Source organism: Cervus elaphus, chromosome 15 (genome assembly GCF_910594005.1).
Source record: "Cervus elaphus chromosome 15, mCerEla1.1, whole genome shotgun sequence".
In the NCBI taxonomy this organism is placed as follows: domain Eukaryota; kingdom Metazoa; phylum Chordata; class Mammalia; order Artiodactyla; family Cervidae; genus Cervus; species Cervus elaphus.
In genome coordinates, this window is record NC_057829.1 from 67,631,375 (window position 1) to 67,658,840 (window position 27,466).

A 27,466-nucleotide genomic window follows, 5' to 3' on the forward strand; every position below is an offset into this window, starting at 1 on the left:
ACTTGTAGCTTTAGTTTATTGTACTTTAAGCTTTGTTAAATTCCTTAATTACACCTTTGGAAGATGCAGAAATTACATTGCCTATTAACCATATTTATCTTTTGTTTTTCTTTTTTATAGTTTGCTTCTCAAGAAGAAAAGAGGCAGAAAAATGAGAGAATGGCCCAGCATCAAAAACATGAGAATCAAATGCGGGATCTTCAGCTGCAGTGTGAAGCCAACGTTCGCGAGCTGCATCAGCTGCAGGTCAGCTCCAGAAACCAGAAAGCAGAGCTGGTAGCAGAGACGCAGCACCAGTGGCTGGTTTTGAGGAGGTGATAGGTACTCACAGTAAGCCGCACGTGGCTTGAGAAGATGCCAGGACTTAAGGGTTTTCTTTCCTCTGTAGACCCAAAGGAAGATCAGTTTAGTATCACAGGCACCTGTTGAGATTTTCTACAGCCATGATTAGTATAAACATGAAGCTAATTTATGATATAAGAAGTTGCATCTTTCAAAAGTACTATTGAGAATTTGTAGTATATTTTGCAAAGAAGATGAACAAAGTTTTGAAAATGGTGTAGACTGTTTTGTTATGTTCTGAATTTTAAAATTCTTTTTATTTCAGGATAAATAGTTCATTTTCTTCAAGGTTTTTTAAAAAAGTGATAAATATATGAGAAATTTTCTCCTAATATATAATTTCTAAAATGTTTACAATTTCAGAGTAGTGTATTACATTGTGGATATCGTGTATACTTGCTTAATTTTCTAGAGCAGAAGGTAGTTTCTGATCCTGTGTTCTGGTACCATTGGATAAAATGCTTGCAGGGTGCCGTCTGAAGTGTCAGTTTTGTGAGCAAACCTTAGAATGAAAAATCAGGATCAAACTAGTTCTTTCTAGTCAAGTTCTTTTTATATGGTAAGTAACAGGTCTAGCCTCTAAACTTGCAAAAGTGAAACTATGACTCATTTCATAATTCTTGGTCCTTGGTGGTTGGAAGAGAATTTCAACCTCAGTAATTGCTTTATGTTTGATGAATATATATATTTTTTTATTTTGGAAGATAATTGTATTTGTGAAAAATTGCTAACGTGATCTGAAATTTTTTAAATTCAAACTTTCTTTTCAGAATGAAAAATGTCACCTCTTGGTTGAACATGAGACTCAGAAACTAAAGGAGTTAGATGAGGAACACAGCCAAGAATTAAAGGAATGGAGGGAGAAATTGAGACCTAGGAAAAAGGTACTTTTAAAAGCTTTAAATAAAATACACTTGCATTCATCCATGCCGCCGTCCTCCTGGCTGTTGACTCCTTACCTAATATGTGTCAGGGACAGGAGACACAGAGATGAGGAGTCCAGGCCCAAAGGTTCCGAATCTAGTTGACGCGCAGCTGCAGATCAGTAGGAGTGTTTCTCTGAAGGAGGGAAGTACACGTGCAGAGTGGAGTAGCACAGTGTACCAGCCACAGAGGAGGAATACGTCCGTCTGCCCGGGGAAGGCAGGAAGCGTGAGAGAGGAGATGCCCTGTGAGCCAGTGAGGCTTGATGGATGAGTAAGAGCTTGCTGGGCGGACAGACAGACTGGAGTGGGATGGGGCAGTTTAAGTACAGAGAAGGGAAAGAGTGAAAATGATGTGTGCAGGAATCATATGTAGCTCCCTGTCATGGCAGGGTGAGAGGGAGTGTGTGCCTGTGTGTAGGCATTAGGGAGGGAGAGAAGGAAGGGATGACAGCTTAGTCTGGATGGGTGACCTGGAGCCAGATTATAAGGCCCTTAGGTGCTGTGTTCATTGACAGTCTAGTAAAGTAAGAAAGGCTTCCTACCCCACAGCCAGCCAGCCATCTTCTTTATGTGCACTTGACTCCCTGCTAGCCTGGCCCAACTGGTCAACCATTTGAACTCTGTCTTTTCTATTCCTTATATGATTCTTAGCTTTCAAACTTAAACCTTTATTTTCTCTTGGGCTTCCTGCCTGCTATACATTTCAACCATTCCTTTCTTCCATTCATCCAGTCAGTTAATCAAGGAAATAATATTTAGCTCCTACCATGTGCTAATAAAACTTTCTAGAACTGACGGACTCAGCTGATAGTGTGGCTTTTTAACTTGAATTTTGCTTATTGTTACATTTTTGAATAGGTAGTACATTCATGTGTTTCTGAACTCAAAGGGTACACACAGGGATGAAAGTGAGAAGTTCCTTCTCCAGTTCCTCCTTTCACCCTTTGAAGTCTAGCTTTCACTTTAAATTCCTCTCCAGTTGAACTGGTTGACAGTGATCACAGTCCAGTGGCATTATCCACCTGTTATTCTTAAAAGTTCTCACCTGACTTTTGTGACATAGTCTCTTCTTTTTCTGTGCTTTTTTTTTGGTCACTTTTCTTTGTCATCCAGTCACCTGAAAGGTAGACATTTCCCATTTTGCATTCTTACCTCTGCTCTTTGCATGATGACCTTATAGATTGTCCTGGCTTCAGCTATTGCATATTTAAGGACAATTCCAAAACTTGTATAGAATACAAATTCTAAAGTGATACAAGTCTGGGTTCAAGTCTCAATGCTGACACTGATTAATTTCTTCTCTTAACACTTCTGAGCCCCGTTTTCCTCATGTGTAAAATGAGGATGTTACTGCCTCCCTAATTGGTGTTGTTAAGACAGTAAATAGAAGCTATGTGTGTACAGTACTTGTCAGTTCTTGTACAGTACTTAAGATTTGGTCAGGATCCAGTGAATGTTTGTTATTGCTATAATTTTATTATTTTTATTATTGGTTCATGCTCCCAGTTCTCATGTCCCATCTGAATGTCCCATTCCTCCTCATTTTATTCTTTCTGTTCCATTATCATCTCATCAGAGGTTTCTTTTTTTGATGATACTGTATAAAATAGCTTTAGTGCCCACCTTGAACACTCCTCTGTCCCCTCACCTTTCTTTGTTTTTCTTCATGATATTTATCAACACCAGACATTTGTCTTTATTGTTTGTCTTCTCTGACCAGAACGTAAGCTCCTTGAGGGCAGGGGCATCATATCTGTGTTCACTCTTATGCAGCTTCTGGAACAGTTCCTGCACATTGTAAATGATTAGTACATGCCTGTTGAATGTTATTCAGTGTTGACTAAAGATTGTAAATTCAGTGGAGGTAAAACTAAACTCAATAACCCTTTTCATTCATCTCCATCTCACCTTTTCCCTCTCTCCACCATCAGGTGTTCTTTGCAGTATTCCTGTTCTCTTAACTGACATCTAGGCTAGAAACCTGAATTATCTTTCATTTCCATCAGACCCCACATCAGTCAGATAACGAATAATTTGGACTCTCATTTCATAATCTTTCTTTCCCTTTGCTGGCTTCCTTCTTAAAATTGTTAGTAATGTCCTAATGGCCCGTCTGGTCTCTTGTTCCCTTTCCTTTCTTCCTCTTTGCCTGCCGTCACCAGTGTTTATCCTCAGGAGCATCTCTGATGCTGTCATAGTGGTACTGGTAAATCTTTAGTTTCATCAGAACAGAATATAAACACCTGACTTGGACTCTGAAGCCGTCACGGTGCCACACTTGGGCCACATCAGCCCTCCTGACTTGTCTCCCACTCACCGCTTTGTTCCCAGCTCCTGATCCAGTACTGCGTGTAATCACCATTACTCACAGCAGCTCCAGTTTCCTGCCTCTGCATTGTTTCAGCTCGCTCTCCCTGGGGTGTCTTCCCCATCCTGTCTGTCAAATTCTTATCTTCCCATTGAAACTAAGCTCACGGTTTTCCTCTTCTGAGAAACTTGCCTGTGTCCTTCCATCTTTTCCTGTACTTTGTTTTCTGCAGGACTTCTCCTGAGTCACTTGTCCACAGAGTAACTGATAACCTCAGATACTTAGCAAGTACTTAATATAGTTGTTCCATACTGTGTGTGAAGATGAATCTGGCTTACGTCTTACCTTTAATCTGTGGTTCAGTGTGGAAGAGAAGACATGCATATCAGTAATCAAAATAAAAAATAGAAAATGCTGAAGTTCCATGTGGAAGAGACAGATAGTAGTTAATAATAGATGCCATCTGTTGAGTGCCTAAAATGGGTTAAGTACGTTATTAACACATTTAATCCTCACATAACAACCCAGTGAGGTAGATGGTGTTATCACTGTTTCACAGCAGAAGAACGAAATGGTTCTGTAATATAGAGAAGTAATTGAAGTCTCATGTGGCTGAGCCAGGACTTGAACCCAGAGCTGCGCAGCTGGTCCTAGCTGTTGAACAGTGTCTTCCTTGTTAGGATAACATACAAAGACTTTGGGGCAAATAATTTTATCTTGACTTGTTTCAGAGTAAATTCTATTCGTAATACTAGTGCATAATTTCTTTTTCCCTTCCTTTTTAAGACCCTGGAAGAAGAGTTTGCTAGGAAACTACAGGAACAGGAAGTGTTCTTTAAAATGACCGGGGAGTCTGAATGCCTTAACCCATCGACACAGAGCCGGATTTCCAAATTCTACCCTATTCCTAGCTTGCATTCCACTGGATCATAACAATGGGAAGCATGCTGTGGTTGGGTTTGACTCTTTAAGTACGTCATTCTGTTCTCTTCGTCTTTAGCCATAGTCTATCAGAGAGCTCACGAAGACAATCACCTGCCTCACCTTCTAGGTGTTTTTTGTTTGTTTTACTTGTTTAGTAACGATGAAGGGAAAGGAACTAAGACAGATGCTGGGCCATGTTGGCAAAGTAGCATCTTGCAGTAATTCCCTAGGTGATTTTTGTATATACTCTTAAAAATTGTGTTATTTAGATACTGTTACCTGAAAGTTATTTAAAGAAAACTGTTACATCATTTAAGTATTAGTAAATATCTTTTTACATGACTTAACTTCTCAGTGATGTCTAAAATCAATAATTGAAGCGCTCTACACTGTGGAGAATTGGAATAATTTTTTGGTGAATTAGCTCTCATGAAAAAATTTTGAATTGTTCAAAATATGATATTGATTCAGTAAATAAATCTATTATCTTTAAATGTTAGCATTGGACTCTTAAAAGAGAAATTATTTCAGTAATTTGTCTAAAATAATTACTTGTTTAGACATAAACTAATAATTAAGGGTGCTAGCTTTATTATATAAAATAGTGCCTAAAACACTAAATTTCAATTCAGTCTAAAATAGCATTTCCTCCTTTTGATTCAACAGGGACAAAATACCCTTAGCATTAAGCATTATTGTTTTTTAAACCTTGCTCATATTACCATTTGATAGAAATTTTCATCCTAAAGTACAAGTTGGAAAGATGAAAAAATAAAAGGTAGCTTTTAGATGTCCAAATTGAACATGTAAAACTCACCAAATTAAAAAAATATAGATTGAGCTATTTCAGCTTATTTCCTGAAGTAATACATGAGCTGGTTAAATGGCTTCTCCCATCTTAGCAAATTCTGTTTAAAATTCTGTCGTAGGCCAGCAGGCTCTGAGTTATATTTATGAATATATTTTTCTGAAATTAATCTCAAAAGAGGCATTTGTTCAGAGTAATTTTGAAGGAAGAATTCAAATAAAATATCTAGGCAAATACCAGAAATGACTTTTTATTGTTTCGAGATAAAGTCATTCATATTTTGGTTTGGTTTTGTTCCATGTTTAAATTCTTTACATGATTTGAGTGGGAAAGTCCCAAAACCTTTATCCTGTGGTTGCTTGATATGTGTAATTATTAATGAAATGTTCACTAGTCCCTCTTGAGGGTTAGATTTTCAAGCACGTGTCAGGTCAAACAGTATTACAAACCATATTTTGAGGTTGTGAGACAGCACATTTGTAGATGAAGCTTGCTGCCTGCCGTTTGCAGCCTATTAATGAGTGCTAGGTACCAAATTGTAGAAATTACAGTTTTTAGTTATGTTACAGTTGAGGCTGGTGAAAAATGCAGATGCAACTTTGTGGGAACACTGATTCATGTTAAGAAAATGTAAATATCTGTAGCACTTTCTTACAGTTAATTTGAAAACTTTGAATGCTGAACCTTATTTTGTCAGTGGTTTATAGATGATTTAAAAATGCATGTGATTTTAGTTTTGTAATTGTTTTGACAAGCATTATTTACTTGGACAACTTTGTAGGTAGCCTTAACTGCTGGCCAAGTTTGTTTTTTATATAAATATATATACATATATATATTATGTATGGTTGTAAATTCATACACTTATCACATGAATGTGTTACTGTATACAAAACTTTTAATGCTTTATTCTCAAATGCTGGACTGAAAAATGTTTTGAAAGCCTTTTAAAATATATATATATATATATATATATATCTTTATAATGTTCAGGATGATGGAAATTGTTTATATTGTTATGATAGAAATGACAGTATAAGGTTACCCAGTGTATTTAATGATTTATTTGAAGGAGAGGAAGAAGGTTCTCATACCACTTCCTCCTTTGAGATTTTCAGTATATTGACTTTTTAAAAATTAATACTTCAGGCAGTAGACATTTTTTTAGTATCATTTAAGTGATATCCTATGTGATGAATAGCTTCTGGCCCATAGTTAATTTGGTCTGAATATTTGGGTTTTTTAATTCCTTTCAACTTGATATTCAGAGAATTGAATAAAGGAAAGAGGCTCAGAGTAGAAGGATTGACACTCTGTTAAGTTTATTAGCAGCTTTTGCGTCTCTGTAGAATTACCCTTTGGATTCCTTGTTCACACTCAAGTTCTCTTTCAAATATGACCAGACCATATTTGTGTGGGAGCAGGACTACAGAATGATACATATGTACAGGTAAAACCTTCATTTTAATACTTAGAGTCACATAAATCTTCTCAAAAAGTGTTTTGTTGTAGGCCGTGCTATTTGTGCCCATCCCTGCCCACTCCCTGCTAGGCCCTGAATTCACATACGGAAGAGTGGTCTTTCTTGCATGAAGTGTACATAGGAGGTTGGGGAGAGGCAAAGACACCTTTGAAATTAAAGAGTACGGTCAAATCCATTCCTGATTTGGTGGTTTTGTTGCCGTGGCAGAATGTGCTAGGAAGTGCGTGAAAGCAGTTCTCAGTACTGCCGTGCAGCTCCTCAGCCCCCCGCCCCCGCGTGCTGCGGACTGCTGGCCGCCACACCCTGCAGGTCCAGCTCATGCAGCTCGTCGCACCAGGTTGCCTTTCCTAGTCCTGTCAGGCCATGGTGGGTGTGAATTGCTGAATTAGCTGCTATAACTCTATGGAGTCAGTTAAGCTTTTTCTTACTCTTTTCTGTGGGGAAGCTATAGGGTGGGTGGGTAAAGAGGAAATTTGGAGTGCTCATACCTTGCTGAAAATGTTAAAACTTCCCTGTGACAGGATACAGCAAATTGTAATTAAATATAAACTAGAACCAGAGCTACCTCTAAGGAGTGTTTCCTCAAGCACAAAGCTCTCAGGCATATGAGACTCACTGTCACAGAGGGCCTCTGATTTCTTGAGCGTCAGTGAGTTTCAGAAGTGACTGTCCTTTTGTACTCTCCTAGTTCCCTTGTAACTACAGTTTTCCCCATTCCACACTGTGCTTAAAAAAATGACAAAGACTCTTCTGAAAAGCCAATTTCTGTCAAATGATTAGCTAGAGATACTGTTGACTAAAGGAAAATGTAAAACTGAGGTGGAGGCGGAGAGCTCTTTAGTTCCAGTTCTAATAGACTTCTGATTGAATAAATCCATTCTTTTCTGGGAAATGATCTTTTATAGGAAATGGGATGTTTTAAATGCTTTTTTTAAGTTGAAGGCACAACAATTAATGCCACTCTTGTTGCTACCCTATGGCTGACATGGTTTTGATACAGCTTTAAAACTTCTGCTACTCAGCTTGGGGTAGAGTGTTACACCAGTGTTAAATGTTGGCTGTAGCTTTTTGTGATCCTTCTCTGATTTGCAGTGTAATAACTCCACAAGCTACTTTTTTCAGAAAGAATTTTGTTTCAGAAAATGCCTCTTGTCTGTCTGGGAGCTACATGTCTTTTCAATCATGGGATTGACAAATGAAAAATAAAGTTATTTCTTAATCTACTTTGGGAAGCAGTCTTTTATTGAGACTCTTTGAAACTAGATTGTCCTGCGTGAGAATGTTTTGTAGCAGTTTTAAGAATCCTAACTGTATTTTAAAGCTTGCAGTTCTCCAGATCTTCTGACCGGGACAATCAGAGGTACCATTGTTCCAGACTGTCTGTACTTAGCACACACGAGTGTCCTTTTCACTGCGAACTTGGAGGGGGTGTCTTTTGTCAAGCAATCCCCTCCTTTGAGTGGTGCTTAAAATATTTCCATCAACATATGTGTATATATATACCTCTCTTTTAATGTCCTTTTTTTACCTTGAAATAGATTATTTTTCTCAAACATTTCACAAACCATATGACTCATTTCTGCTAAAAATAACCTGTTTTTTCCATCACTAATATGTTATGTGAGATTCATTAGACATTAGGCAGCATCATCTGGCGAGTGGTCAGCTTGGCCGGAGGGAGGTGCCGTGTGTCATTTTCTAACCCAGGAGCATTGCATACTGCAGAACTCGTGCTTGACTTTTTTTTTTTTTAAATGAAACAAAAGAGGCTAAGACCCACTGCCATCCCGCTGAGGACATCTCTCACATCTGGGTTCTGTTCAGAGAAGTTAGCAGTTTGGGGCTTTTACCCTATTTCTCTTGGGTGTCAGATTCTGTGTAGACTTTTGGATAGCTTGGATGGGTACGTCTCAACTAGGACAAAACTCAAAAAAAAGTTTGGTTAATCAAGATAAGAATCATTAATGGGGCTATGAATACTTGAGCTTCTAAGGCTACTATTATGAAAACAAATTAAGTCAAGCCTCTAGGTAAAACTAAAATATGAAAAAGGCACGATGCAGTCATTCATTATGCATAGCAAGTTTTCATTAGTAAAATGTCAAACTTATTAAACCAAAAACTATTTTCTTTTCCTCCTTCCCTTTCTTCCTTCCCCCCCTTTATTTATTTATTTTTTGGTTAGATAGATCACATTAAAACATAATGTTAAAAAAGAAAAAAGCCCTTTAATTGGAGATTTTGCAACTGAAATGACTCTTCATCTAACAGACCACATAAATGTTTATAGACATTGAAAAGTGCTTTCAAACCAACTGCACCCAGTCCCCCACGCATTTCCTAAGTGCAGATCAGGGGTGCTGGCTTCCCCGTCAGGCAGTCTGCTCTCCCTCCCCTCCCCTTCTTTCCTCTTTGCCCCTTGCCCTTCCCTTCCTGTCTGCCACAACCTAGTTCAGTGTAACATACTATATCAGCTCTAGTGTGGACCTACGGGACTGCATAGCTGCACTCAAACAAACTTCCTAAGTAAGTGGAAACGTGATGCACAGTGAGAAATAACTAGTAGAAACCCTGTCACCACCTTCAAGGGAAGTAGATTTCTTAATTTTTTCAGTTGCGAGAGTTACTTCTCAACCAGCTGTTTCTGTTTGTTACGACTAGAGAATGCAGGGTAAAGAGGAGAGGGAGTAGCTGGGAGCACAGCCCTGTAGCGTTAGCCAAAACAGCCCCCTCGAGTGGTACCCCAATCCCATCTTCCAGTTTCTGGGCTTGTTTTTAAAGAAAAGCTCAAGAGCTCCTGAAACAGCTTTTATGTATCTGGCTTTCCTAGGCTGGTGTTAAAAGAAGCCAAGGCGCTCGGGCCTGGATAGCAGGGAGACCGGCCTCATCCTACAACACCGCACGTGGCCACTCCTGAGTCCACCCGGTGAAGCTGTCTCAGACTGTATCTTGGACTGAATTCTGCAGACATACACATTGTCCCAGACTAAGATAAGGGTTCTAGTTGACTATTTGCTGTGTCGGTAAGACAGTAAGACTCCAGCTTTTACCCTCCGGAGAGGTCTTGACATAAGTGCCATAAGCCACTGCAAGAACTGGTCCAGGGGGCTGTTCCACCATGGGTTGCTTATGGCTTGACGGCAATGCTCCTCCTCCTCCGCCCAGTGTAGACTTGGTCACCTAGAAGTGGGACGGTGAGCAGGAAGTTAGAAAATGTCTTGCAGTCTGTGGGGACTTTCTCTTGGGTAATCACAGCAACTGTGACCACTGCAAAACTGGCTTGAAAGAAGAACTCTTCTGTAAGACTATCAATTGATTTAAATGGATTACCCCATTTCATTACCAGCCCGGTTTTCCTTCTCCTCCTTGCACTGACACTCTCCTTCCTTTCCCCCTGGTGGTTCATTTGATTGTTACACAATTGACATTGTTGGCAGTGTCTCCTTTTAATAACTGGCATTTGTCTAAAATTTTCAGGCTTGCTGTGGAACATGCGGCCTGTCTCTCAGTCCTCCAGAAACCCAAACTGTAGCTGTGATCCTTACCTTTGTCTCCTTTTTCTCCCTTGTGCCCTCGAGGGCCGGGTGGCCCAGACCGACCTGGTGGCCCAGCAGGGCCCCTCTCACCTAGGAGGACAGGGGGGCACGGCTAAGTGGGGGCACAGTACAGGGCTCCTCCCCACAGGAGGAGCTGCACGCACCCCCCCCCCCCCCCGCCATGGCACTGGCAAGGGAGCTGCTTCCCACAGGGGTGGTTGTTCCACAGGTGGCTGTTTCTGCCACCACTTACCTTTGGGTCCAGGGATGCCCATCTCTCCCTTCTGCCCAGGGGGTCCTGGGATGGCTCCATAAGCTGCAAGGGGGAGAATCGGGCCTTAGACTAGAGATCACCCTGGAGCGTGGCAAGTAAAGTGATTTGTCGATAGAGTTTGGACTTGTAACAGGAAAACAAAGTTTAGAATTTATCAGCTTTTTAGCATCTCAAGTGTTAACGAGGTTTTTTGGGACTCTGGTTTGTGAGACTGTGCAGCAAGGTAAGTCTGGGGGAAGGTAATGGGCGCTGCCCTTACTTCGGAAAAAGTCCATGAGGTCCTCGGTCACATTGCTGTAGGCGGAGAAGATCTTGCTGATGCCAGGGGGCCCCTGGGGCCCAGGCCGGCCTGGGGGGCCCTGCACCGTGTAGGCCATCCCTTGGAGCAGACCCTGACCTGTGAAACGCAAAGAGTGGTGGGCACAGGGAGCAGGGGTCACTGGCCCCTCTTCAAGGTGGGCGCACAGGGCCCTCTGACTAACTCCCAGCACAGTTCTGACTCGCTTATGCAGCAGCGAGGAAAGAGCCCTGCAACTTTTGTCTCTGCTGTTGATGGGCAGGTCTCCACCTCCAACGGCTTATATCACAGGCCTTTTACTACTACGTAGTTGTATTGGTGAGCCACAGGGGGAAAGGGCTCAGCCAACAACCTTCCCTCAGCCCCCCTCCATAGTCATAGACTCTCCTGAGAAGCACAAGTAAGAAGGGGAAACAAAGGACCCCAGCTCCTCTGTTCCCTGCAGCACAGGTTGCAGTATTGACTGGGCCGCTTGAACTAAGCTTGTCTTCAGTCCCCGCCCATCTGATGCCAGGACTGCTGTCCTCCTGAGTGTGGAGGTGCTCTCATGCTCCCAACCCCACAGCGCTGAGGCTTTGTGTCCCCACTTACGCTGCAAGCTCTCTGACACCCGAACTGCCAGCTCGTTGTAATCCAGACCTCCGACAAAGCCAGCCCCGAATCTGCCATCGCCGCCATACATGCCACCCTCGGCCGCGGCCCCGTAGCCTCGGCCCATGTCCATGCCAAAGGCTCCCCCTTCACCCAGGGAGCCTCCACTGGCTCCTCCTATGCCCATGGAGGAGCTGTAGGAGGTGTCCCGACTGAAAGAGGAGGAGCTGCCACTCCGGCTGTAGGAGCTGTCCGTGGACACCAGGCGGCTGTCCCCGGGGGGGCCCTGGGGCCCAGGGGGACCCGGGGGGCCAACGATGAAGCTGCGCACATCAGGACCTGTGGGGAGGAAGCGGCATTACTGGGAGCCGGGTCTGGGGGAGAGGAAGAAGTGGGAATTGGGGGAAGGGGCGTGATTCTTGACACCCTTTAGCAGGATGTGAACTTGCACCGAGTGGAGTATGGGCTGGGAAGAAGCTGGACTTCTCCTGCTGGGGTGGCTAAGGTGTTCAGCCTCCAGGCCCTTCAAACCCCGGCCGCCCTCTCACAGAGAGAAGCCTGGACTGGGATGGGACAGAGGAGGGACAGGGACATCAGGGGCACCTACTTGTGAGATAGCTGATCAGCTCACTCCGGAAGCTGTCACTGTTTTCAGCTGCATATGTCGCCAGAGCACCTGAGATGCCTGGGGGCCCTCTAGGGCCTGGGGGACCTGGGGGACCAGGAGGGCCTGGGATGGATGACAAGCCGGCAGCTGAGCAAGAAGCAAGAGACAAAAGAAGGATCAGGGATCCATCGCCAGGACCACTGAATTCCCAGCCTGGGCCCCTCTAGAAGGAGGCAGAGGGAGACCCGCACACACGTGTCCTGGCTTCCTCCGGAGTGAATGCTTCCCACTGCCCTCCACCCCCAGTCCCAAGCCTCATTCAGCCCACATCACATCCCCTCCCCTAGCTCTTCTGGGACTCGGAGCTCCTGGCTGGGCACCTGGTCACCTGCTGGCCTGAGCTCTCTTGTAACTTTGGAGCACGGTCCCGTCCCGCTCCCCCCATCTCCCCCTGCAGGGCTGAGAGCACCTCGCCTGCCTCACTCCTTACACTGCAGGTAGGATGAGAGGCTCTCCATGCTGATGCTGGACCATGAACTGCCTGGGAGCCCTGGGGGCCCAGGAGGACCTGGGGGCCCAATGATACCTCTGAATTCAGACCCTGGGACACCAAGGAAGAGCAAGGATCAGTTAGGCCTGGGCCAAGGGGCTCTGCCCTCTGCCCTGAAGCACTTGATCAGATGGCCCTGATCAGCCTTACCTTGGAGCAAAGAGAGGAGCTCCTCATAGGATGTGCCCGGCAAGCCTGGGGGCCCCGGGGGGCCAGGAAGCCCGATGCTGACTCCAGTGCCTGAGGAACGAAATCCCAAGTTGTGATGGATGCAGGTCAGGCAGGGAAGGGAGGGTGGAAACATCATGTCAGAGAGGAAGCCAGATGGAAGCAACTTGAACAGAAGTAGCGGCTGGGAAAGGGGTGAGAGGGGCAGTAGGGAGAGACTGGCAGAGACGCAGGTGTGAGATCCTGGGTAAGGACACAGCGAGGAGGGACCCTGGGGCTGGAGAAGAATGCAGGTCAGCTCTCTACTGCTGGGCATACGCATGTGTACGTGCATGTAAAGGTGGGTGTGTGTCTAGAGAAGTGTGCATGTGAGTCGTGTGCACAGTCCTTGCAGAACGGTGCCCAGGGCACTCGCCCTGGCTTCCCTCGCCAGGCTTCATGACTTGCTCTGGGGCACAGGTTTGAACCGCTCTGAATACCACCCCTCCTCTGGGTTGGGTGCAGCCTAGTGGGAGAGGGTCAGGGATGTCTAGCCCCTGCATGCCCACCCAGGCCCTCCTGCCCGCCTTGCCAGGGAGGCAGACACTCACTAGCCATGTAGCTGAGGATGCGGTTGCTCAGCTCTGCATAATCCAGAGACTGGAGGAACCAATCTCCACCGGCTCCTTGCGGCATCAGGTACTGCCGTAGATACTGACGCACGTCATCCCCTGAAAGGAGAGGAGGCGCCATTGACCACCGGCCAGCTTGGCCTCCCTGCAGACCGGCCCGAGTGACGTGTGAGCTGGGACATTGGCAAGCTGCCAGTAGCTGAAGGGACACCTGCTACACTCATCCTTCAGGGGAGACCCGACACCCTCTGTCCAGCCGACTGCTGGGAGCGAAGTCCCGAGGGACCGCCAAGTGTGCCTGATAAGTCAGCCAGGAGAGAGGGGCACCCTCCAGCCCCCCGCCCCCTGCTGCCCCCTCAGGCAACTCACGCCGGAGCGCAGCCAGGATGTCTTCAGAAGAGATGGAGGTGGAGGATGTGCTGATGCTGTACCCGGAAGCTGTGGGGGAGGAAACCGGGTCACCTGCTTCGCTGGTGCTGAAGCAGTGCCCTCATTACTCCAGGATCAAAGGCCTGGTCACCCAGCTGCTTCCTCTGGGGGGATATGAATGAATGGGGCATTGACAGGATATTTATAATTTCTATTTTTCTTAATCTGAACAAACCTTTTTGGAAGCTAGATCCAGCAGCCTGATTATTATGAATTCAACATTGAACACCACATTCACAAAAAAGGCAAAGCAAACAGCAAATTAAGAGATGAGGCTCCAGGAATGACCGCGGACCTGGGAGGAGGCTTGTCATCACAGGGGTGGCAAGAGGCTTACTCTGTAAGTAGCTCACGACGTGGCTGGCCAGCTCTGAGTAGTCGAAAGTCTCACCGGTGATGGTGGTGACAGGCCCGGGGGGACCAGGCGGGCCTGGGGGACCCTGAACTCCAGACAGATAAGACCTGATACTGTCACCTGCCAACAAAGAAATGAAGTCAAACCGGTCCCCAAGAGGGCGTGTCTCCCCCACAAGAGGTGACCTGAGTACTTGACCCACGAGCGGGCCAAGGCAGGTCCAGCAGGGAGACTGGACTCCCCTTGTTACAGATGGAGAAACTGAAGCAGAGTCCATGCTTGGCCAGGTGGATCTTGAGGGCTATGGGCCAGGAAGACCCCAGTCAGTGACACATCTGACCAAGCTCTGGTGCCCATATGTGTGGAAATCACGCCCTCACCTCCATGGAGTGTGCAGGGATGAGGTCTGGGGCATGTGCACAGGGGTGAATGTGTGTGTGTGTGTGTGTGTGTTTGTGCACATGGAAAAGTGTGTGGGTATATGAGCCTCTACTGGGGCTCTATGTCCATGTACAAGTCTATGTGCGTGGGCAGGTGTGAGAAGGTGGGAGTTGGGGAGCTCATGGACCTGCACTCCTAGCACACACCTGTGCACACACACACACATACACATGCATGCTGCCCCACTCAGATGTGGGACACTCACTCTGCATGTAGTCAGAGATGTACTGCTGAATCTCCAGGCCAGAGCTGCTGAGGGAGCCTGGGGGCCCGGGGGGCCCTGGTGGGCCTGGCGGACCCTGCATGAACATGGTGCTTGACGACGATCCCCCTGCAGGAGAGAAGACCACTGAGTTGGTCTGTCCTCTCTGGGGTCAAACCAAGGAGCCCAGGCAGTGCTTTCACAGTCTGAGGAGGGAGAGTCTTTCTCAGGAGAACCAGGACAGTGGCAAAGAGCTCCTAGGAGCTCTCCCAGGCTGAGTCCTCCCTTTCCTTCGACAACCTGTGCACTGCCCATACAACCCTCCTCGCCCCCGAACCCCTAGCTCCCGATCTCTGTTCTCGCCATCACTGTCATCGGAATTGTTAGTCATCTTTATCCTGCAGACATCCTTGTCTCCCACCCCTGCTAACTTGTAACCTCCCTAGGGGCAGTTCAGAATCTAGCATGTAGAGAAAGTACCTCATTAACATTGAATCATGGATTAGTGAATGAATTATTTAATTAATACCCTTATTGGCACAATCAACCTCGCTTGAAGATGGGGAGAAGAATTTTGGGCACCTTGGGTTCTTACCTCGAGAGGGCCCACTAGGAATGCCAGGAGCCCCTGGGACTCCAGGATCACCTGGAATCCAAAACAAGAAGCTGTTTGCATCACCTCCTCCAGGAAGCCTCCCCCGGTTAAGCTCAACCACATGATATCAGCTTGTGACTCAACAACTGTCCCATGTTTCTGAGTCTCGTTTCTGCAATGATACCACAGCTTCCTTGGGCAGAGACTGTATCCCTCCAACCCCGTCCCTTTCTCCCTCCAGGCTCTCCTTTCTTCAGCCTCTTCTTCCACGACTGGAGCACCAGCAAGTACTCCTTGCCCTCTCTTCAGGCTCTGGGAGCCAGCCTTGTCCCCACTTTCCACTGCCTTCACTGACCTTTGTCACCCTTGGGTCCCTGAGGGCCAGGTGGGCCTGGTGGTCCCTGCAGGTTGAGTCCAAGAGAACTGGAGCCTGGAGGCCAACAACACAGTGTAGTCAGCGGGTGGGAGAGGCTCCAGCAGAGCTGTCGGGGTGTGGTGGGGACGGGCGGCGCTCAGAACTTACCTGAGCCTGAGAGCCCTGGGAGGCCTCGCTCGCCTGAGGGACACAGCAGAGGGGGACAGTCAGCTGTGCCCGCCTCCCTCTCCTCATGCCCCAGCCAAAGACACCAGCTCCCTCCCGAGGCTCCCTAAGACTCATGACACGGCTAGGGTGGCACCGGCCCTCGGGCAGTACCTAGAGCTGCCGCACAGACACATGTGCACACACGCACACGCAGGCACGCAATTCTCAATCACAGACACCCTCTGATCACTCATTTGGACCAAACTCCAGAAGCTCAGGGATCTCGGAAGGTCAGCCCCCACCCCCTTGGATTGTTTGAGGCCAGTTCTCCTGTACCTTGGTGTCCTCGGGGGCCTGGGGGGCCTGGGGGAGAAAGCAGACAGTTGTGAGACATGTCCCAGCCAGATGCTGCGACTTCAAGGGGCCCGAGTTGGGGGGGAGGTGTACAGGGCTCTGGGCCCAGAGCAGACGCAGGGCTTGGTGCTCCCCACACCTCTCCTCCAACAGGACAAGGCAGAGGTGGATATGCTTTGCAGAGTTTCTGACCAACCCCCTGCCCCTGCTCCAGGCTGCTGAACTCCTAATGGGATGTGGCAGGAGAATGAAGACCTGCCTCGGCTCGTCCAGCCTTGTCCAAATTCCTCTGGCCACCAGCAGGCCAAACAGGGGCACACTGACTCCCGGGCCCCCTAAGACACTGCTCTCACCTTGATCTCCCTTGGGGCCTGGGGGGCCAGGTGGGCCTGGAGGGCCAGAGAAGAAGGTCTCTGTTGAGGGAACAAACAGTTTTGAGTGTGGATGCAATGATGTTTGTGAGGCAGCAGCGTCTAGAATAGCACCAGTCATTCTGTAGACGATCAACATTTGTCAAATGAATGGATGGATGGATGGTTGGTCGGAAAGTTGGATAGAAAAATATGTAAAAGTAAAGAAGGAATGAACAGCCTGGTACATGGATGGATGAATTTTCTTCTAGGGACAAGTTCTGGGCTAAAGTTTGCTCTAAACTTATTTCCATATGTTTCTATGTTCTACTGTCAGCACTTATTTCATGAGCATGTGTCCTGCCTACTTTATCAGAACTGGATCCCCTGAGGATAGGAACTAGGTCTCTCCAGTCAGCCCAGAAACTCCCCAAGGATAGATCAGCTGTCTCCTCCAGGTTAGGCTACCAGGGGCTCTCAGGGTGGCTGGGTTGACATCAGCACCCTCTTTCCATGCAGCAGGTGGCACGGTGTTTATGCAAACACATCCATGGTGGAAAGTCAGAAGGGGGAAGCGTGGAGAGTAGGTCAGGAAGACTGCATGCCCATGACCACAGCATGTGCTGGGGTTGGGGCCGGGGCTGAGGTGGAGAACAGGAGTGATTTGACTCCGAGCATTACCTGAGCTGGTCAGGAGAGATCCTGGCGGGCCTGGTGGGCCTGGCAAGCCTTCCCCTAGAAAAGAGAACCACCCGAGACTTATTAATGCCAAGAGGTGGCCAGGAACCCTCTGCTCAGGAGGAGAAGCAGCAGAGAAGCTCTTTTCTAAGAACCAGCTGGGAAGCAGCCTGGGCTCTGGTCCCATTGTCTGCCGCCTACCCCAGCTCTCACCTGCTGGGCCTTGGGTCCCGGGGGGCCTGGAGTGGATAGTCTTGTGGAAAAGGGTAAGGAAGAGGTAACGCCGAACCCAGGATCTTGTTTCTCACTAAGTGCCTTGTGCCCCTGCCCCATCCCCAAGATTTCCCACCTTCCAAAGACCCCTGAGGTACTCACCTGGTGGCCCAGGTGGTCCAGGGGGGCCTGGGGGACCTCGTAAATCAACACCCTCTGTGGAAAGAAGAAACCAGAAATGAGGAAAAGCTGTCACGAGACCGCTCTCTCTGCCAGCCTTACCCCTCACCAGGATCATCAGCAACTCTACTCATATCCTCACGCCAGGTCATGGGTCATGGCCTGGGACCCTCCAAGACACCCTGGCCGAGAGGTGTCTTTTGCCCTGAGCAGGGCGGGGCTGAGTGGAGCTCCCTGGTGGCTGATGCGGGTGTGGCAGTGATGAGTAGGAGCATGGCTTCGGTGTCAGATAGCCTGAGTTCAAATCCTGCCTCACCACTGCTGGCTTGTGACTTGGGGCAAGATCTTGAGCTCTTTCAGCCTCAGTTCCCTCTGCTGTAAACCAGAGGCCCAAGACCTTTATCACCAGGGCCCTGCACAGACTCAGTGGGACACCAGGGCACAGTGGCAGGCATGTGGGGACTGCCGGACCAGGGCCGGCGCTGTCTTTGTTGTTAAGGTGTCCAGGAGGGGGCCCACAGCATCTCCGCCTGGGCTGTTTAAAGGATGGGCAACGGGAGGAGCCAGGAGTCAGCCCTGCCAGGCCGAGTCTGGGGCTGAGAACCCAGGGACCCCTGTGGCTGTTTTGGGAGGGGAGGTCCAGGGCTCCTCTCATCACACCCACAGGGCTGGGTGCAGACACCCCATGTGACCCTGGTCCTCCTGGAATCCGAAGAACCTCTCTGACCGCTGCGCCATCCTCTGTGACTCATCTCCGTGCTGACAAAGCCCCTCTGTTTTCTCTCTCAGCTAGCACTGCATCTCGGAGGGACCGGCCATCCTTACACCGGGGCTCACGATGACTCACGGGTGCAGCTGCCGTAGGCACCCATGCACGGCCGTCTCCCCCACTCCCACCCCCACGTCACCTGTCCCAGAGAACACGGTGGTACTCACGGGTGGCCAGGACCTCAGAGATGGAGCTGCTGCTGCCCATGAATGATTCGCCAGCCAGGCCCGGCTCCCCTCGCGGGCCTGTGGGGAGGACACAGAGTTGGGGGTCACCGCTCTCAACAATCTGTCAGTGTGGGGTTGAGCTGAGGATGGGCAGAGCTGGGTCAAGTGTGGGTGGGGCCATAGTGCTGGCTGGGATCAAGAAACACCCCAGGAAGAAATGAAGAATCTGGAGCCAGACAGTATTTTGGATACAGTTTGGATATTTGGCTAAGTTGCTGGACAGTGACCTGATTCTCAGGATTCAGTCACAAGAAGCCTGAGGCCTGTGAAAATTGCTAAGCTTGATCCTGATCCAGGAGCCTCAATCACCCTTTCTAGGGGACCCCTACCTCCTCAGAAATATGGAAGGGGGTGGGAAGAGGTAGCTCCTCTGGCTGCTGAGGCCTTGCAAGGGCCTTGTGATGATCCAGGGGGACCCCCTTGCCTCCCTTACCAGGATGCACCTCTCTCACTTCATTTAAAGATGGGCACATTTCCACCCTGAGAAGGAAGCTCTAACCGCAGCCTATGGTCATGCATTCTTTCAGAGCGACACATACCTTGCTGTCCTGGGAGACCAGCTGGACCAACAGGGCCTGGAAATGGGGTTGGGGAAGAATAGGTTTTACACCTTGAGGGTCAGAGTTCTAGAAGAACTGAAGAAAAGGCAGGTGCCTAGGTCCATAAGTAGCTTCCTCACAAGGCATGGAACAGTGGCCCAAAGTGGTCAGCTTGCTTATTTGAAAGCAATAAGCAATTTGATACCAGCCCTGTGATCTGTTCTGGTGAGAAATTCTTGGCCAGGCACTGGGGCCCCTGGGATGGGCAGGACTCTGACACTGTCCTCTGATGATTAGAGACTTCTAAACACCCACAGTGTCCCCTCTGTCACTGGAGTTTATCAGGAGGGAAGGCTGGTCCATACTTGCACTGGTCATGTTAAATAATGTATTTCATTTACACATAGACATTTAAAATAATAGAAAAAGAGATATAAAAAATAACAGGCATTTTAGAGAAATAGAAAAAATATCACCCATAATTCTTTAACTTACAGGCATTTTATTTTATTTCCTTCCAACAATTTTTTCTTATAAAAATGTAGTTGCAACCATAGAGCACACATTATTGAGTATGCTGTGTTAAGTCGCTCAGTCATGTCTGATGCTTTGCGACCCCATGGACTGTAGCCCGCAAGGCTCCTCTGTCCACAGGGATTCTCCAGGCAAGAATACTGGAGTGGGTTGCCATTTCCTTCTCCAAGGGATCTTCCCAACCCAGGGATCGAATCTAGGTCTCCCACATTGCAGGTGGATTCTTTATTGACCAGTCACCAGGGAAGCCCATTATCAAGTATTCTCCTCTTTAAATAATCTTTCTTTTAAGTCTTCCTATTTTTGTAGCCATCTCATTATTGTTGGACAATTTAGGGATATTTACTTCAAATAGACTTCTAACATTTTTGTTGCCCCTGATGCACATGATCGAGTTGTTTTCCAAGTGGAAACAATTGTAGGACGGACTCTTGACAGGTCAAATCCTGGATCTGAAGGCAGAGGAACCTGGGCAGAAGCCTGTCTCAGCTACTTCTTAGCTGTGTGGCCTTAAGCACATCATTTACGTGCTGGAGCCTGCAGTGGTGCTCTGGGGACCCAGGGAAGCAGAGTACACACAGGGCTTGGGATACTTGCTGGGGAGTGATCAGGGCTCACCAGGCTGTTGGGGAGGGGCTTTCTCAGCCTCTTCCTATTCTTCCCCAGGTTCCAACCCAGGTTTCAGATTTGACTGAACGCTACTGTAGTCAAACATCAGCAAGCCTGATGTTGACCTGGGGCAAAGCAAGAAAACAGACTGACCTGGGGCTCCTGGAGGTCCTGGAGGTCCCATGGCTCCAGGAGGTCCTGGGGGACCTGGGACAGTGATGGTCGATGACCCCTCTGTAAACAGAAGGCATGTTGAATGCTGAGCCCCACTCTCCTCATTCTGAGGCACAGGGACCAGGCCGGGCTGTTGGCCAGGTTTGGCCAGTACAACCTCTAAAATTCCCCCACCCTCCTCTCTCTGACTGGCAGAGCTCAGCACTGCATTCCACCCAAAGCACCAAGCCTGCAGGTGTGGAGGGTGTGGAGACAGAGCCAGGACAGATGTCCAGTACCCTCTGCCAGTACCCTCTGCAGGGCCTGCCTACCTGAAGTCATGATCTTGCCTGGAGCTCCTGGTTCACCTGGGAGGGGAGGAAGAGGAGAGTGGTCAGTCCCAGGATCAATTAGTGGTTCAATAAATCATTTTCAAGGCTTCTGATTGCATTTGAGACCCACTCCTGGGCTTCTAACCCTCAGGCTAAAGGTATCTGAATGAACTGAAGGGAAACAGGCAGGATGCATTAAGCACCAGTCTGTGCCCTGGAGACCTTGGAAGCCAGAGCATCAATCTTCTTGGCTCACAATAGTTTTTGGAAGAAGCTGGGTCTCTGCAAAGGGGCTTCACTGGTGGGTGTTGGAGAGTGTGCCTTTTGATGAGGCCAGAATACGCCAACTCAGGAGTCATTCCCACTCCCATAGTCTATCTTCTCCCTCCATGGGCATCGAAGGCCCTTACTGGGAATTGCTTTAGGTGGGAAGAGTGCTGAGAGGTCAAAGAACAGAGGTCGTGAGCCTGCGGGGTCAAGTCTAGTTCCCATGCTCCTCAGGTGCTAATTCCCTGGGACAGGGTAGGGGCCGTGCAGAGTTAAGGGGGGCGCGGGGTCTGTGGTCTGAGGAATCCTGAATTATGTAAAGGTTAACAGATGTCTTCTCTGCCTTGTGTTTCAGAGGGCTGAAAAGGCAAATGTGAGTGGATGACTTCCAAGAAGGGGATGGCAGATTCACACTTTCTCAAGGCCGTCTCAATGAGGAATCTCTGTGGACTGGAGACCCACAGATTATAAAGAACCAAGAGAGTGAAGTACAGGATGGAAAAGTCCTTGACTGGAACTTTCTTGTCATTTCCCAAGGCCTATGGGTATTCAGTCATCCACACACTGAGGGGTGATGCTGATTTCCCCCTTTGGGGGAGCAGAGGGGTGGTCTCTGCTTGTGTCCTGCCAGCCCCTGCGGGCTCAAATCTAAGAGAAAGTACTTGAGTTATTTTTGTTGGAACACAATCCAGTATTGGGTACAATGTCCACCTCTTGTGCACACTGGGCAGAAAGCCACAGCCCCTGGAGAAGGGCAAGGGGACTCTCCTGGAGAATCCGAGGCCTCTCCCTGAGCAGATCTGTGGACCCGGAGATGTGTCTGCCTGGGATGTGCCTGAAAGAACTCCTTGCCCCCAACCAGTTGCTAGCAATAGTTTCTGGAAAGTAGGTCCCCGCAAGGTGACAGTGACAGAGGGCAGCTCTATGGAATGTCAGGGATCAGGATGGTAGGCTCACAGGGACAGAAGGAGAGGACCGTCCCTGAGCAATGCCTGTCCTGCACTGCTCAGGGCTGGGGGCGGATGCTAGTGTTGCCCTACGTGGAAGGGTCCAGTCCTGAGGCTGCTCCCCCCAGAACTCTGGCTTCATCCTCTCAGTAGCATCTGAGACCCTCCTGAATGAAAGCCCCCTCTCAGAAAGGGGGTGGCCATGTCCCAGTTACACTGAGGTCTACGTGGATTATAAAACCTGTCCCAGGGAAGAGTCACACTACCGGGGGACCAGCCTAAGTGAGGGGATGGAACACTCTCGGGGTGTTTTAGAGGTGAGATGGAAAGGCTTTCAGGGGTGGGGGCAGCACCCTTCCAGATCCTCTTTCATCAAAGGCTTGGAGAAATCCAGGCACCAAAGTGAGGTTCTAGATTGTGGGGAACAGAGTGGGGCTTGAGGATTCAGGGCTTAGTTGATCAGAAGAATCCTTGGCTCCTCAGTCTCACAGCCTTCCTCTGAAGCCACTAGATGCCACTGTTGATCCAGGCTCTTGCCAGAGAGGGGCCTCCTGCAAAAATGACTAGTGACTATCTAGTTTGTTTGCAAAACCACTTACCTTTAACTCCTGGTCGGCCAGGGGTACCAGGAACTCCTGATGTGATTGAAAACAAGTCAGTCAGGATATTGAAGGGCCAGCAATCTCAGACACCCTGTGGTGGTGCCTAGCACTCGGTCACCTAGTAAGGCCGCAATCACGCACTGAAACCGCAGGCCAAGCTGACTCTGACTTCCACCTGGGCCCAGTGGCCCCTCAGGCAGCCTCTGGCTCTGAGCCCTTCTCCATCTCTAGGAAATGGGGCAACAGCTGGGCTGCAGGGAGGCAGAGGTGCATGGACCCTGCTGTAGAGGATCCCAGCCCCTCTGGGTGATGTGCCCCCCGCAGCCTCGGGGAGGAGGGGCTGGGCTATATATCTGATATATCTAAGAGAATATATTCTTCTTAGAGATATATTCTCTTAGATATATCAGATGTATTCCTATATATTCCTATATCTGATAACATTGCCTTTTGCGTTCATCCCCTGAATTCTACCAGAAAGCATTAGAAACAAGTCCCTGTGTGCTGAACTGTTGGGGGAGATGTTGTTTGATTTTATTTTACATCTTTGCCTAATTTCCTTTAGGAGTTGGGGCTGGTGTGGTGACAATTTCTCAGATCCAGGTGGGTACACACTATCCAGCTATCGGACAGACTGGACACTGGGGCTGTCCCAGAGGGGCTGGGCCCTTCTGCGTGACATGACACCCACTCCCTGCTGCGCCATGGAGGATGTGGTCTCTGTGGGGCTAATGGGACTTCTGAGCCTGGAGCCTCCTCTCGGGGTCGGGGGGAGTGTGTGTGTTGGAGGGGAGGGGGTCCCTGTACCATAGGGGGCCAGGCTCAGGCAGACAGAATTTGCTTGTGATCTAACCTCATCTCTTCCAGAATGCCTTTCTAGATTGTTCTGTGAGTATTTTTCCTTCCTAAGGTGTTTCTTCAGACTCAGTAAAATGACCTGAACCCATTCTTGCTGGAGGGTGAGGGGAGGAGTGGAAACACTCTGCTGACTGGAGAAGCATCTGCTGAATGCCAGGGGTGGGTGTGACCCAATGACTCACCCTGAGGTCCTTGGGGTCCAGTGAGACCTATGCAAAACAAAAGACAGGAGAAGAGAGTTGAAGGGCTGAGGAGCCCCTGCCTCAGCCCAGGAGCGGTGCAGGGAGACGAATCCCATGTTTGGGGCAGCCGGACTCCAGGGTCCTCGTCACCGTGGACGGGAGCAGTTCTCTGACCCACCGCTCCACTGGGGGATGGTCCTTAGCTTTTTCGGGGTCTCAGGCCCTTTGGTGTCTGAGAGCTACAAACCCAGAAAGTTCACACACTCATTGACTCTAATGCTGCCCCCTAGGCTATCTCCTGGGTATTCCCCATCCGTGCACCCAACAGAGGAGCCAGGGGGCCCCCTGCTCCTCACAGGCCCCTGAGGATTGCCATTTGCCCTCATGGCTTTCTTGTTTTGATTTATTCCTCCTGCAGCTCTGGGGATCTTGCTCCTGTTGGGCCTTTGGTGGTGACCCTAACAGCGGCTTCTTTTCCCAGACTGGCAGCCACTGGTGACTGTCCGGGTATGGCCTGAGGAGGTCTGCAGGGGAAGGGCTCAGAGGAGCCAGGAACTGAGTGGCAATAAACTGCTATTTTTAAGAGATTCCTTGCCGCTTTCTAGAACTCCTCGCTTTTGGTGTTGATCTTTTTTTCTGAGTTGCCAGACTTGATGACTGGGCTGTCAGGACCCACAGTCACTATGCTCAAGCCAGCATTTTCCTGATGAGCTTCCAGAGGAAAATGGACTCAGAAAGGTATACACACACACACACACACAGCATGGCCAGCTCCCTCTTCCCACTCTTTACCTGGCTTCCCTGGGTCCCCAGAAGGTCCTGGTAATCCCCGGGTTCCCGGCATTCCTGGAAGACCTTGTTCCCCTAGAGAGAGCAATGCCACATGGAGAGTTTTCCCTCTAGGCAAGCTGGCTGGCCTGCACATGGGAGCTGGGGGCTCTTGGGGTTCTACTGAATAACTTGCCAGCAGATAGAAGGGAGGAAGGGAGTGAGGCCTTGCACACCTCCCTGTGACATACACCCCCTGGTATTGTGATTGGGGGGCTGGGGGCTGCCTGCTGGGATGAGGACAGGGCTCAGAGGGGGTAGGCAGGGAAGGAGGGGGAGTGAGGGGAGCAGCTCCTTGACCAACCTCTTGGGCCTTGATGTCCGTCGGGGCCAGCGGGTCCTGGGAAAGCAGATCAGAGCTCTTCAGTGACTCTGGGAGCTACCCTGGGACTCCCCCCTCAACCACCCTACAGCCTCGCAAGCTGTCTCCTAGGTGGGGGAGGGGGAGCCCCTGCAGCCCCTCCTGCAGCCATGAGACACGGAAGAAGCCCTGTCCTTGTCACACTGCTGGGCACAGTCTTCCCCTGCCCTCTCCTCCTAATGCCCCTTTTCCTGCCGAGAACTCTTCCACGGCCCCCACTGCATGTCCCACACCAGATGCTCAATGTGTGTCGGCCTAGAGATCGAGGTCCTCCAAGATCTTGTCTCCTCTGCTGTAGGCATCATCCTAACCTCTGTCTAAAGTCATGTCCATCTGGGACCAGCTCTTGCTTTTTGTCACCTCTCTACCTTTTCTCACTCATATGGCTGCCTGTGCCTGGAATTTTCTAAATTGATGGGGTTAAAATCTTCTTTACTTTTTCAAACCATCTGAAAAGCCCCTTCCTCCCTCCTTCTGGTAGGAAGAAGCCTCTCTGCTGTTTCCTCAGAGCACCCTGTACCTCTCATGGCCCTCATCACCTCGCAGAAGCTTTATCTCCCCTCGAGGGAGGTAAAGCATCTTATTGCCCAGCACAGCATCCTGAACTCTGTCAGCACTTCCTAATAGTTCGTAAAATGAATGAGATCAAGGCACCACATCCCCATCAGTGGGGCTTAAACCCTTCTGGGACATGTTGCCAAATGCCTAGCCACCTGGGGTGGCAGCTGGGGGGTCTTTGGCCAGCTTCCTTGTCCTGGCTGACAGGCCGCTCAGGAAGGGTCAGCCCAAGCCTGCGATCTGGCTGTGAGACCAGCCCTGAAGTATCAGAGCTGTGCCTAGAATTCTGCAGATTCTGAAGCGCCTCAGCTCTTGCCCGTCCTCCCCAGGGGCCTGAGTACCTTGGAGGCTGGAATGGGGGTGGGGGGGAGGGGCAGAGGAAGGTGGCGGGGGAGGGGGATGGACCATGTCTTGCCAAGACCCCCCACCCTCAGAGCAGTAAGAAGCTGTCAGAGACAGTGGCAGCTATGCGAGCCCCAAGAGGATGCCCAGATTCAGGAGCAGCCTGTAAATGGAGTCCCTGCCAGGGAGTGGACAGATTAGAGAATGGAAGACACAGCTCTAGACGGATCTCAGCTCTAGGGCATGATGATGATGGCAGCGGTGCAGACCCATGGTGCGTGCTGCTTTGAGACACTCACCCATCGCTCCTTTAGCCCCGGGCTCACCCACGGCACCAGGTAAACCTTTCAAGCCGGGCTCGCCTGCAAAGGAAGTGGACTAGGTGATGGAGAAGCTTGACCATGATAGAGCACGCCACCCTGCCAGACACCCCGAAGCCTGCCACCTCTCCGACCAGAGGAACCTGGCATGTCAACTGGAGGCTGGGGACGCAGTGTCTGCTGTCATTCTAAAGTCAGGCCTCCCACCCCTGGCGGCAGGCATGGACTGGCCCAGAGGCCACGCCTGGTCTGGAGGGGCCTGTGTATGAGTTTCATTTCCTTGGCAACAAAAAGCTACCTCTTGTGGCCAAAGCACTAGTACTACTTCCTTTTAATCGTGCAAATTGGCAGGAGGTAAGTGGAGAAAGGGATATGAGTAGTGTAAAATGTCTGCCACTTTGGGAAGAACTTAGTTTTCCAACTAAATTCTTCAAAAGAATCAGAGACAATCACAAACTATCTTTTCTGTTCCAAACATATATTGCTGATGCTGGCTTATACTCCACTCTAGATTGCAAGTCCTCTGAAGGTTTTTAGACAGAGATTCTCTCTGATGCTTCTGTATTTTTCCCCCCACTTAAATGGAGTTATAAAAAGTCTTTAGAGTGACAGTAGATTCCTGTGTGGGACTGACCTGTGAGGCCTCGGGGTCCTTTCTCACCCTGGTCACCTGAAATAAGCATGGGGTGGGGGGCAGGGGTAGAGAAAACAAACATCAGTCAGGAGTAAGGAAAAGAATCTCACTCAGCAAGAGGGACCCTGGCTGCAGAACAGTTCCCACAGTATCTGGAAGCTGCTGTCTGCTGAATGTTGGTGAGAACTCAGCATTAACAAAGACCCAGAAAGTAAGCTAGGTAGATTTCTCCTGGGTCAGGGCCCACCCACAAACTGACCTAGGCCTTTCTGTCTCACCAGTGGGTGCTGGGGGCAACAGGGGGGTCCAGACTAGTGGGGAGAGGCCTCAGGGCTGTGTCCTCGCTACTCTGAGGACCACCGACTACAGTACTGTGGCACTGGTGCTGTTTCTCCTCTGTGCCTCAGCAGCGCTATCTGAGAGGCTGGACTAGAGTCTTGGATCCCTCCCAGCCCTAGGGTCTGGTCATCAAGACCCAGGGACAGGGTTCACATCTGGGTTCCCAGGCTGTGGTGATGTTCGAGCAGCAGCAGGAGCAACACACCTTTGGGTCCCGGTGGTCCCATAGGTCCTTTGTCACCTGAAAAGGAAATGGTCACCTCAGTGTGAAAAGCCTTGGAACGAACAAGAAGGGGCAGAATCTGTGTCAGAAGTCAGG

At 49.2% G+C, this 27,466-nt stretch overlaps 2 protein-coding genes across 3 annotated transcripts in view; one reads left to right on the forward strand and one right to left on the reverse strand.

Moving 5' to 3' along the window:
- The window catches only part of SLK (STE20 like kinase), a 58,762-nt gene extending 50,748 nt beyond the window's left edge, over positions 1-8,014 (forward strand). For both annotated transcript variants that reach the window (XM_043925245.1, XM_043925246.1), the window contains 3 exons: positions 121-246; positions 1,113-1,226; positions 4,363-8,014. In XM_043925245.1, coding sequence (XP_043781180.1) covers positions 121-246; positions 1,113-1,226; positions 4,363-4,509 — 387 coding nt within the window. In that variant the 3' untranslated portion in view covers positions 4,510-8,014. The remainder of the gene's footprint in view (positions 1-120; positions 247-1,112; positions 1,227-4,362) is intronic.
- A 985-nt stretch (positions 8,015-8,999) lies between these two features.
- The window catches only part of COL17A1 (collagen type XVII alpha 1 chain), a 47,357-nt gene continuing 28,890 nt past the window's right edge, over positions 9,000-27,466 (reverse strand). Inside the window, exons 27-56 of the mRNA XM_043925244.1 lie at positions 27,353-27,388; positions 26,809-26,844; positions 26,154-26,216; positions 24,898-24,933; positions 24,558-24,629; positions 23,766-23,792; positions 22,723-22,758; positions 20,910-20,945; positions 20,578-20,658; positions 19,282-19,317; positions 18,683-18,760; positions 17,729-17,782; positions 17,357-17,410; positions 16,679-16,738; positions 16,308-16,334; positions 15,972-16,004; positions 15,804-15,878; positions 15,449-15,499; positions 14,857-14,982; positions 14,193-14,330; positions 13,796-13,864; positions 13,406-13,525; positions 12,798-12,887; positions 12,588-12,698; positions 12,098-12,244; positions 11,491-11,829; positions 10,861-10,998; positions 10,581-10,643; positions 10,337-10,417; positions 9,000-9,971 (exon numbers count right to left, since the gene is read on the reverse strand). Of these exons, the coding sequence (XP_043781179.1) occupies positions 9,919-9,971; positions 10,337-10,417; positions 10,581-10,643; positions 10,861-10,998; positions 11,491-11,829; positions 12,098-12,244; positions 12,588-12,698; positions 12,798-12,887; positions 13,406-13,525; positions 13,796-13,864; positions 14,193-14,330; positions 14,857-14,982; positions 15,449-15,499; positions 15,804-15,878; positions 15,972-16,004; positions 16,308-16,334; positions 16,679-16,738; positions 17,357-17,410; positions 17,729-17,782; positions 18,683-18,760; positions 19,282-19,317; positions 20,578-20,658; positions 20,910-20,945; positions 22,723-22,758; positions 23,766-23,792; positions 24,558-24,629; positions 24,898-24,933; positions 26,154-26,216; positions 26,809-26,844; positions 27,353-27,388 (2,366 nt within the window). The 3' untranslated portion in view covers positions 9,000-9,918. The remainder of the gene's footprint in view (positions 9,972-10,336; positions 10,418-10,580; positions 10,644-10,860; positions 10,999-11,490; positions 11,830-12,097; positions 12,245-12,587; positions 12,699-12,797; positions 12,888-13,405; positions 13,526-13,795; positions 13,865-14,192; positions 14,331-14,856; positions 14,983-15,448; positions 15,500-15,803; positions 15,879-15,971; positions 16,005-16,307; positions 16,335-16,678; positions 16,739-17,356; positions 17,411-17,728; positions 17,783-18,682; positions 18,761-19,281; positions 19,318-20,577; positions 20,659-20,909; positions 20,946-22,722; positions 22,759-23,765; positions 23,793-24,557; positions 24,630-24,897; positions 24,934-26,153; positions 26,217-26,808; positions 26,845-27,352; positions 27,389-27,466) is intronic.